At 42.3% G+C, this 11,515-nt stretch overlaps 1 protein-coding gene across 5 annotated transcripts in view; it reads left to right on the forward strand.

Annotated features, from left to right (window-relative positions):
- The window catches only part of OSBPL3 (oxysterol binding protein like 3), a 226,841-nt gene extending 219,641 nt beyond the window's left edge, over positions 1–7,200 (forward strand). For all 5 annotated transcript variants that reach the window (XM_027765935.1, XM_027765934.1, XM_027765936.1 and 2 more), the window contains one exon: positions 3,441–7,200. In XM_027765935.1, the coding sequence (XP_027621736.1) occupies positions 3,441–3,537 (97 nt within the window). In that variant the 3' untranslated portion in view covers positions 3,538–7,200. The remainder of the gene's footprint in view (positions 1–3,440) is intronic.
- The last annotated feature ends 4,315 nt before the right edge of the window (positions 7,201–11,515 follow it).

Raw genomic sequence — 11,515 nt, forward strand, 5'->3', positions numbered from 1 at the left:
GGTCACGGGGTCCAGGATGCGAGCCGCGGTGGACTACGTGGGAGTCCAGCGACATAGCCTTTACACTAACTGCTGGTTCCCAGATGTTTTGTCTTCTACATTAGAGATTCGATCTTCTGCCTGGTCTAACCTACTTTTAATACTTTCAAGGGAGGTATTGATTTCCTGTATCACATTCTTTAACTCTAGAAGTTCCATCTGGTTCTTGTTTAAGGTATCCATTTCTTCTTTCAAGTCATGAAAGGACTTCCTCATCTCATGAAGCTCCTTGTCTCTTTTGTCTTCCATCTCAGTTAGTTTGGTCACTACAAATATTCTGAATTCCTTATCAGACATGTCCACGATGTCCATTGTACTTACTATGGGTGATGTAGGCTTGATGATTTCCCTTGAGGGAGAGGCCTTTTGTTGGTTGTTCATACTTCTTGAGCCTCTGCAATTGTTTCTAGTCATCAGGTAATCTATATGTTGTTTCCTAACTTATTTAAGGTATCTCTGAGCGTTAAAAATTATACATGGGGACCAGCAGTTAGCATAATGGCTATGTCGCTGGACTCCCATGTAGTCGACCATGGTTCGTGTCCTGGACCTGGTAGCTTAAAACTCACGTCGGGCGCGTGTGCGTGCGTGCCCAAGATCCCGAGAGGAGAATGGAGGAGAAGGGATTGCGGCATGACCATCCCCCCTGGGGGTGATTTCTCGCTTTCTGTCACTCTGTCTCTCTCTGTCTCCCCGCCAAGCACACGCACCCTATAGTGAAAATATCACGCAAAAAAAAGAAAAAAATCTCTCTTAAAAAAAAAGATTTCATATGTATTAAGATGTTTATTATAGTGTTTCTTAAAAACATTAAAAATTGTGGTAACAAATTGTCTCAAAGCCTACTTAAGGAAGTTTATCAACTGAATCTAATATGAAAGCATTTAGAGTGACCATCCCCCACCAAAGTCTGTGGAAAATATTTAAATGAAGATACGGAATATGTTGAGTCATTGGGTCATTTTGCATAGGAAAATACGTCATCACTTTCCAGATGACCTAATATAATACATGTTATTTAAGAAAATATGTGTGGAATGAAAAAGGACTGAAGGCTGCTGCATCTGGGTGCCGTTGCCCTTTTTCCTTTCGATCGAATGTAAAATTGTCATAAATTGGGTGGAGAGAATTAAAAATGAAATTGGAGAAAAGGCCAGCCAGAGTCATTCATCAGTAGTAATCTTGCTTAGAACTCTTATTTTTTCAAAATACAAACCTGCAAAAAAGATTTCAGAAAGGAACATGGGGGCTTAGACACTGCAATTAATACTTAGGAACAACAAAAACATCTGGAAATTCTAAGTGGAAGCTGCAACTCAGGCTGGGGCGGGCTTCTTTGTTTTATAGCAAACCATCTGATACACACAGATTGGATCCTTTTAAACGCATCCCTTTATTGGAATAAGAAAACAAGCACGATAAAAATCTACATTTTCAGGAGTGTGGGAAAAACAAGTACTCTCCACTTCTCTAATAAAACATATGACACTACTAATGCAAATCACAAATCTTTGAGCCAGCAGTGCAAATTAAGGAAATTTTCAGCGTAACTATACTCACACACATACAAAATAGCATATGCCTAGTTTGAAAACAATGTAAGTGCCCATTGTTTACTTGTTAGATCAATTAGATTAATTGATCCATCCTTTAAATGGAATATCATGCAACTGTTTAAAAAGAAAGTGAGAAATCCCTTCTTGCTAGAATTCTAAGCTTTCCCTGTAAAGAGTAAATGGTAAGTATCTTTGACTTTGTGGGCCATAAGGTCCTAGTAGCAGTTATTCAACCAGCTGTCCAGCAGAAAGCAGCCATGGGCAGTATTTAAACAAGTGGGCATAGCTAGATTCCAATCAAACAGTATTTCCAAGAGGCAGAGGCTAGATTTGACCTTCACATCATAGTTTTCTGACCACTGCCCTCCTGTGTAATGGGAAATGATGTCCAGTATACGTTGTTCTGTCAAAACCTCAAGGGGTGGAATACTGTCCAGTACTTCATTGTATAAAACTTGGAGAGGGTGGAGCATGTGTGTATACATGCGTGCACACACATGTGTGGAATTTCTTTGAAACGTTGAAATGGATAATATCACTGCCTCCGAGGAGAAGAACCGTGAATCTGAGACAAGGGTAGGAGAAAAACGTTTAGGTATGTGAGAGGACTTCGGAAAGATTGTAAAAACTGAAATTAAAATGCAAGTTTATTTTCGTGCAAAAGAGGTTTGAAATCCATGCATAGTTTTTTCATCATACACATTTTTCCATGAAGCTTTTGAAGACCCTTCTGTGCCTTTTGAATTTTGATCTGTGAAAGAATGGTAAACCAGGACTATTCCTCCAAACTGTTCGGGATTCCAATTCCAATTCCTTTTTCTTTCTTTCTTTCTTTCTTTCTTTCTTTCTTTCTTTCTTTCTTTCTTTCTTTCTTTCTTTCTTTCTTTCTTCCTTCCTTCCTTCCTTCCTTCCTTCCTTCCTTCCTTCCTTCCTTCCTTTCTTTCTTTTTTTTCTTTTTTCAGGTTAACATATCACTTTCTCTGAACAACTTGGTTGATGTAGAGCTTTTCTGTAGTCATTGTCAAGGGTAGTGACTATCATCCCATCTATATTTTATGTCCAACTAATTCTCCCTACAGTCCTCTCAGAAGCACCACTTCTCGGGAACCAGCAGTTAGTGTAATGGCTATGTCGCTGGACTCCCACGTAGTCGACCGCAGTTCACGTCCCGGACCCGGTGGCTTAAAACTCATGCTGGGCTTGTGTGCGTGCATGCCCAAGATCCCGAGAGGAGAATGGAGGAGAAGGGATTGCGGCGTGACCATCCCCCCTGGGGGGTGATTTCTCGCTTTCTGTCTCTCTGTCTCTCTCTGTCTGTCTGGCGAGAGCACGGGCCCTATAGTGAAAGACTCTCCAAAAACGAAAAAAAAAAAAAAAAACAAAGAAGCACCACTTCTCACAACCTTTAAGTTCGAGACATTAAAGTCAGAAGTCACAAAATGGTTTCCAGACTTCTAGTGCCCTCAAGGACGATGAATGCATGTGAGGGTCATAGTGGAAAAGTGGGGAAGAAAGGAGGGAACCAGCCAGCTCCGTGGCCTCTTGATTAAGGCAGCCGGATCCCACATGGGCAACCAGGCAGCTCGAGTCCCAGCCCAACAGCTTGACTCACATGCCAGGCTGTGTGCGTGCATGCCCAGAATCCTCAAAGAAGGGAGAGATGAAGACGGTATTGTGGTGTGACCATGCCCCATTAGGGAGTACATTCTTCTCTCTGTCTCTCAGGCAAGTACATGTGCCCTCTTACTAAGTAATAAATAAATAAATAACTGAGGAAAGGAGGGAAAAGATACAATATGACAATCGTTTCAAGGATCTACAAGGAAATTGTTTCATCTTCCATAGGAAATCCGATGACGACTCATGGGTGAGCAATGGCACCTACTTGGAACTTAGAAAAGATCTTGGTTTTTCCAGACTGGACCATCCTGTCTTGTGGTGAAAAAGTAAAGAAGAAAGATGTGTTAGTGTACTTCTCCGGTGTTTGCTTCTAGAAGCAGCACACGCCTGTGTCTGTATATATAAAAGGTATTATCTAGAACGATCACTTGTGCTTAGCCTAGCATTGTAACTATATAAGTATATATTTTCTTCAGTAGGTTTCTTTACAATTTCAGATGTTATCATGATTGTTTATATGAATGTAGCACTCCTTGATATTTCTTTTTATATATAAAACTATTTAATAAAAATGAAAGATTGAATGTTATGTGTGGGTTTAAAAAAAAAGAAGCTTTAACACTAATTTTCCAAAGGTTAGGGAAAATTCCATTTAAATTTATGCCTTATAAAATTATGTTGGAGGAAAAAAATATCAACCTCTCCCAGGTGCATTAAGATATAAGAATAATTCCCAGGGTTACTCAGCCATGCGTAAGCTACCTGAGTTTAATTTGGTAGCCTAGATATCTTTTAGCCTCAGACAGCTCTTGAATTGCTCGTACAGAGCAATTCTGCCGGTGCTGGAGTCCGAAAGATATTTTCATTTGCATTTTAGTGGTTAGGGGATGGTGTGAGATCAGTGGAATGTATGTTTTTATATAAGAGGTATATGGCACCTTGAAGTGGAAGCATTTGAGCTTGCTCTATAGTTCTATTGCCTTATATGCAAAATTGTACCCACTTGCTCAGAGAAATTGTCATGAATCAGAGAATCCCCTTAATTAAACATCGTAATGGCATCCCAGAGAATCTGTAGGAAATTTCTTCTTAGCCAGAGCTGAATCCTTGACAAGAAACTATTTCCTGTTTCCCACCCCAACCCTAGCTTTTTGACCCCTCCTGTTTGACTCCATCTCTGTTGAGTCTAGGATGTCCCAGTTTAGTATAAAACACACAGTACATTTCACATAGCAGTTTGACTTTCTAAAAGAAAACAACTGATTGTTTCACATAACTCAACATATTTTTCTTAAATACTGTTTTGGTATTTTCTACCTCTTAATAAGCACCGTATTTTAGATCTTGTATAAAAAGTTCAACCATCTGCCTTATAGACAAATATAGAGAATCGATGTTCTTTGTGTTGTGTTCTGATAAAGCGTTCAGTGTCTTATGCCTTTCCTTCTCTTTCTTCCTCATATCACTCTTTTGTGAGTTTTGCAGCAGTCTGGAATAGCACAGATCCTAACTACTGAAAGGGGGAACTTGGTTTGTGGTTTTTGGGGGTTTTTTTTAATGTGTTATTTCAAATTACAAGAAGGAAATTAGCTCAGTAGTTGAATTGTGTTATCAAAACAGTTTCAACTTCTGCCCAGACCACATTAAAACCAAAGCCTAATTGTTAAGCCTTTTGCTATAATGTTCATAGAAATCCTATGGAATGTCATGTTTAACGTGATATGGTAAAAACATTGCTTCAGCTGATATTTTTAGATATTTAAAGAATTTCAAAGCATGTAGAATGCAATAAAAGAATGAGGTTATAATGAAACAAATAACAGGAAAAGAAGCATGATCTTTTAGTGTCACGACACCAGATAACCAGCTGGACAGTATTGCATTTTTCAAATGGAAAGTCATTTAAAGTGGATCAGTAGCCTTCTAGAATCGTGCAAGTGACTGGCATTTTAAAACAACTCGTTAAATATTGGATTAATTTATTTCATTGTATCGAGACGTCAAGGGGAACACAGTGTGAATATCATTTCCATTGCTAAGCAGTCGAACGACACAATCCGATCCTCTGGTATGTGCTTTGTTCTTTTCTTTTCACGCGTTTATCCAAATTCTGCTCACAGAGATGAGGAAGCAGGCCTAGATTTAAGGATACACAAGGGGAAAACAAATTTAGTTTTCACAACATGAGAATAAATGTACAATTTTAATCATATCGACTGTTAAATAGGCCTGCTCTCAACGCTGGCTCAAAAAAGCCAAAACGACAAAACCATAACCTACGGTCTGGATGTAGCTGTGTCATGAAGTGTTTGGAAATTCTATAATTGCCCCAGTACTATTATTTCCATTGATTTTATGCTTTATTTTGGAATCACAAGACAGCTGGACCAAATATCACCTCTGTAGATGTCTTATTTGAGATGAGGATGGATGTGAATAAATTGCAGTACAGAACTACATGCAGATTTAAAAGTCTACCAGTCACTACCAGTTTTATAAAGGGCTTTCCCAAGTGTAAACAGCTTCAGTGAAGCAGCCTGATAGTTGAATCTTGAAACTATCTTGAGGGGGAACTGACTTCTTTCCTTCTGCTTCTTTGCTCAGAAGCATATTCTCACCAAATTTATTCACCTAGGACATCTTCTGTCTTTAAGATGAAGAGTGCAGAAGCATGGCATTGTTTGGGAAGAATGAGGTGGAATTGAACTTTCTGGACTTTGAAATCTCTTCATTCAATATGCCAATCACTGCCTCATGTAAGCTACAGGGTTAAAACTCTATCTTAGTTCTAATTATTTCTCAAAGTTGTGGTCAATTGCACAGATATTTTCGGAAGTGAGACTTTCTGCAGGATACCCCATCGTACTTCAGATGCTCCCATGGCCACTGTGCCTACCCCAAACTGCAGGACATCCCTCCAGGAATGAGCCCACCGCCTCCAGTGTGGCCAGGGGAGCACCCTAAGAGTGGTATTTCCTTCAGACCTGGGTAATAATAAAAGCCTTGACCCAGCTTCTCCAAGCAGTTCACCTCTCAGAGCCGGGCTGGTTCCCGTACAACTAAACAGATGAGTGTTCACTTCAGGACAACATTCCGGTTACCTGACAAGTACCAGATGTCCAAATAGCCCCACCGTCCTCCTGTACTTCCTGGAGGACTCTGGTGGAGAAAAACATACAAACTAATTTTTGTTTCATGTTCACTGCATTTGGGCTGCTACTGTTCTCATGGTCTACTTTTAATTACTTCCAGTCATAAGCCAGTCATTTGCCTGGGCGTCAAGCACCATCCTTCATCTGATTTTCAGGTTTATGGTGAGTGATCTTGTTCTACCATAAAAGATGTCAAGCCCAGAAGAAAAATAATCATTTTAATTTGCCTGTTGAACCCATATTCTATGAGTTATTTTCTACCTTCCAGCCATTGAGAATTTCCTCAGACCTTTTAGTTATGAGTAGGAGCAATAAGAAGTCGTTCTTATGATCACAGGAATAATAGTCCAATGTACTGGGAAATTTATCTGAATGGCTTTCATTTTGATATTCACATTGGCATAAGTCTATTTTTGCTACCAGATGATAGCTATTTTCACATGCTCAGTTTTTTCCTGCAATGTATTCATCTGTTACTCAGCATTGGTCTTTATTTTTCTGTGTTGGAAATCTGCACACAAAAATATCTGCAAATCATGAGAGCCTAAAATGCAAACCATTTTCAGAGACTGATTTGGGAGAATGCAGTGATCAGAAGTAGCTAATTTATTTTATTTGTGATGATTCTATCTTCCTCTGTTACCCTCAGAAGATACTATTTAAAAAAAAAAAAAAGAGTATCTGTAAATCTTTGATTTAACTGTTTGTAAAGTTATTTTCTGTTTAAATTCCACCCTTCTACCCTACTCCTGTGCTTCCCCACAAAGCTCCTATTAATTGTTTACCCCTCTCATGTAGCTAGTTGACTGTGAATAAATAACATTGAAAAAGGATTCCTTTGTCTCTGTTCTTCCAGGTTAATGGTGTATGGGGCTGCCAAAGGGGATAGCTCAGTCAAGGAAGAAACACACCAGCTTACCTAAGGTGATGGGGATTGGACATGAAAATACCCTGGGAATCAGGATTATGGAAATCAAAGAGTGTCATACTTTGGGTCCCACCATCTCCTGGGCATACCACAAGTGTAGATCGTAACCCTTGGAATGGGGACCTGAGGTAGCTGCAGCCTCTGTGAGGACACTCCCAGCTCCAAGCAGCCCCCTCTATTTACCCCAGCATGTTGTGAAAATATACTATTTGCTCTGTGTGTCTCGGCATGAAAGAGGAAGACGCTGGAACCAGCAGGTGGTTAGTGGTTACAGTGCTGGACTCCCACATGGCCAACCACAGTTTGAGTCCCAGACCTCACAGCTTGAAAATCACACTGGGTATGTGTGCTTACGTGCCCAGAATCCTGGGAGAAGAAGGGACTGTAGTGTGGCCATTTCCCCCTGGGGGTGATTTCTTACTTTCCCTCTCGCTGTCTCTCTCTCTTTCTCTCTGGTGAGTGCACATGCCCTCTGGCATAAAAACCTTAGAAAAATCAAAGTAAGAGGCAGGTGGTGACCAACCCACCAGACTTACTGGCCTTAGAAATGACTAACTCACCTCCCCGATATCTAACTCGTATCCTTTGCAATGCCAGAACCTCCCTTAGCATTCTCCAAAGCTCCATCTGAGTCCACTGAGGTATGTATGGTGTTCTGCTAGATCTGAGAGTCACCCACAAAAAGTCACATCTCGCTGGACTCCCACGTAGTTGACCGTGGTTCGCATCCCAGACCCGGTGGCTTAAAACTCACACCGGGCGCGTGTGCATGCGTGCCCAAGATCCCGAGAGGAGAATGGAGGAGAAGGGATTGCGGCGTGACCATCCCCCCTGGGGGGTGATTTCTCGCTTTCTGTCTCTCTGTTTCTCTCTGTCTGGTGAGCGCACGTGCCCTATAGCGAAAACCTCTCAAAAAAAAAAGTCACATCTCTGTATCTCTAAAAGATGCTTAAAGAGACATCGGAAAGCAGTTGAACTTTATTGGATCCTGGCAAAAAAGAAAAGCTTTAAAATACATTTTTGAGGTGCAGCCTCAGTGGTGCAGTTGAGAGCATGTGAACTGAGGTGCTGGAAGCCACGTGGCTGGCTACCAGTTCAGATCCTCAGCCTGGCTGACCAGAAACATGCAGGGTATGCACACGTGTGCCCAAGATCCTGAGGAGCTGGAGGAGTGGAGAAAGGAGCTCGTCAATGAGGAGACCCTGTCAAGGATGCCCTCCCCCATACACATGCAGGGGTGTGCACACATGCTTTCTTTCTTTTTTTAAAAATTACTTGCACATTTTACCTAAAGTCCCCATCATGATGTATGCAATATATTTTTTAAACAGAGAAGTTCACATTTTTCCATCTGTCAAATATTTTTTCCCCTTGCACACATGCTTTCTATAATGAATTTCAAAAATAGAATTTAAGGGGCAAGCAGGTGGCATGGAGATTAAGGCAGCTTGATTCCATATGGCCAACTCCATGGTTCGAGTCCCAGACATGATGGCTTGAAAATCACACTGGGCACGTGTGCATGCATACCCAAAATCCCAAGAGGAGAATGGAAGAGAAGGGAGTGTGGCATGGCCAAACCTGTGGGATAGTTTCTCATTTTCCCTCTGTCTGACTCTGACTCTCTTTCTCTCTGGTAAGTGCATGCACTTTATAGAAAGAGGAAACAAAAGGCTTAAAAAGATGTTTTGAAGGACCAGCAGATGGCGTAATGGTCATATTGCTGGACTCCCACATGACTGTGGTTTGTGTCCTAGACTTGAAGACCTGAAACTCACACTGGGCACATTGCGTGCATGCCCAAAATTCCAAAAGAAAAATGGAAGAGAAGGGATTGCCGTGTGTTGTGATCCCTCCTGGGGGGGGTGGTGATTTCTCACTTTCTGTCTCTCTACCTCTCTGGCAAGCCCATGCGCCCTATAGGAAAAATCTCTCTTAAAAAAAAAAAAAAGTTTTGAGGACAATTAGTGAAATTTGCAACAAGCATAATGAGATCATTGCCAGTTTCCTTATACATATTGTGATATTGCCTATTGAACTGAATCCAATCCAATTAGAGGAAGACCATTTCCAGCATCATTCCAATAATGTGTTGTGGACACGAAAGGAAATCGTAAAGGCACACTCAGACGATTTGAACATACTGGCCATTATTTTAACGTGTTCTAAGGTGTTGGTGCTGAGAAGGCAATAAAATTTGGAGGCATATGTTCCAATCAGTTAGTTTAGAAATTTAGTCAAATTATTCTCTAGTCCTACCAATGAAATACCAGAATTAACCTGGTTAATGTTGGCGATTCAGAATATCACTCTCCTAGGTAACATCAATAAAGGATTTCTTATGGACTTATCATTGGGGTTCCTGCAGGAAACAGAATCTAATCCAAATGGTTCAGACTTAAATGAGCAGACTACTTGCAGAATTGAGAACAAGTTTAGGGCATCAGGAGCGATGTGCAACACTGGAAAGTCTTGGCGGTCCCAGCATTAGCTGCACCTCCTTGAAGAGGGACCACCATCAGGAGCTGCAATTAAGAGGCGCATGCAATTGTTTTTGCCAGAAAACCCTAGACCAGAGTAAGAACTGTCCCAATCTGCTTCTGTTGGCAGTGCCCCCTAGTGGCTGCAGTGAGCTCAGGAGCACCTGGGTGCAGTTCTCAGAGCGCAGTACCTACAAGAGGTGGCAAACAGAAAACACCACCTGGACCTGTTCTTCATCAGAGGAGTTTGAGCCTGTGCTTGCAGAGGAATTTCCAGGAGCCTTGGAGAAGATAGGCCTTGTCGGGAACCAGCAGTTAGCCTAATGGCTATGTTGCTGGACTCCCACGTAGTCGACTGTGGTTCGCGTCCCGGACCCGGTGGCTTAAAACTCTCGTGTGTGTGCGTGCCCAAGATCCCGAGAGGAGAACGGAGGAGTAGGGATTGTGGCATGGCCATCCCCCCAGGGGGTGATTTCTCGCTTTCTGTCTGTCTCTACCTGTCTGGCGAGCGCACGCACCCTATGCGGGGAGCGCCCCCCCCCCTATGGAAAAAAAACCCTCCAAAAAAAAAAAAAAAAAAAGATAGGCCTTGTTAAACGATGGCTCCCATTTATTTTATCTAGGGTAAATTATGATTAACTGCTTTTTTTGTTTGGTTTTAGTTTTGGTTTTTGTCATAGGGCATATGTGCTCACCAGAGAGTGAGGGAGAAAGGGAAAAGTCATCCCCCAGGAGGATTGCCACACCACAACCCTTCTCCATTCTCTTCTCAAGATTTTGAACACATGTGCACACATGCTGACATCGTTTTCAAGCCACTGGGTCCAGGGTGCAAACCGTGGTCAGCCATGTGGGAGTCCAGTGCCTTAACCACTGCCACCTGCTGGCCCCTTAAGTGTGTGCATGTGTTGTTGTTTTTGAGAAATTTTTGCTATAGGGTGTGTGTGCTCTCTGGGAGACAGAGACTTAGAGAAAGTAAGAAATCACCTTCCCAGGAGGGATGGCCATGCCTCAGTCCCTTCCCCTCCATTGTCCTCTCAGGATTCTGGGCATGCACACACACACGCCGGGCATGAGTTTAAAGCTACTGGGTCTGGGACCAGCAGTTGGCGTAACGGCTATGTTGCTGGACTCCCATGTAGCCTACCACGGTTCGAGTCCCAGACACGGTGGCTTAAACTCACACCGGGCGCATTGCGTGTGTGCCCAAGATCCCAAGAGCAGAATGGAGGAGAAGGGATTGCAGTGTGGCCATCCCCCCAGGGGGGTGATTTCTCGCTTTCTGTCTGTCTGTCTCTCTCTTTCTGGTGAGTACACACAACCTATAACAAAAACCTCTCAAAAAATTATTTTTAAAAATGGTTGCTGGTTCCAGGACTCAAACTGTCATCAACCACATAGTAGTTCAGCGCTTCAACCACTATGTTACCTGCTGGCCCTCTTAACTGTGTTTTTAAAAAACTTTTGTCAGGGGACCAGCAGTTAGCATAATGGCTATGTCGCTGGACTCCCATGTAGTCAACCACGATTTGCGTCCCGGATCCGGTGGCTTAAAACTCATGCCGGGCGCATGTGTGTTCATGCCCAAGATCCCAAGAGGAGAATGGAGAAGGGATTGCGGCATGGCCATCCCCCCTGGGAGGGTGATTTCTCACTTTCTGTCTCTCTGTCTGCTCTGTCTGGCGAGTGCACGTGCCCTATAGCAAAAACCTCTAAAAAAAAAAAAAAAACAAAGACACA

Source organism: Tupaia chinensis, unplaced genomic scaffold (assembly GCF_000334495.1).
Source record: "Tupaia chinensis unplaced genomic scaffold, TupChi_1.0 Scaffold139943_1, whole genome shotgun sequence".
Classification (NCBI taxonomy): Eukaryota; Metazoa; Chordata; class Mammalia; order Scandentia; family Tupaiidae; genus Tupaia; species Tupaia belangeri.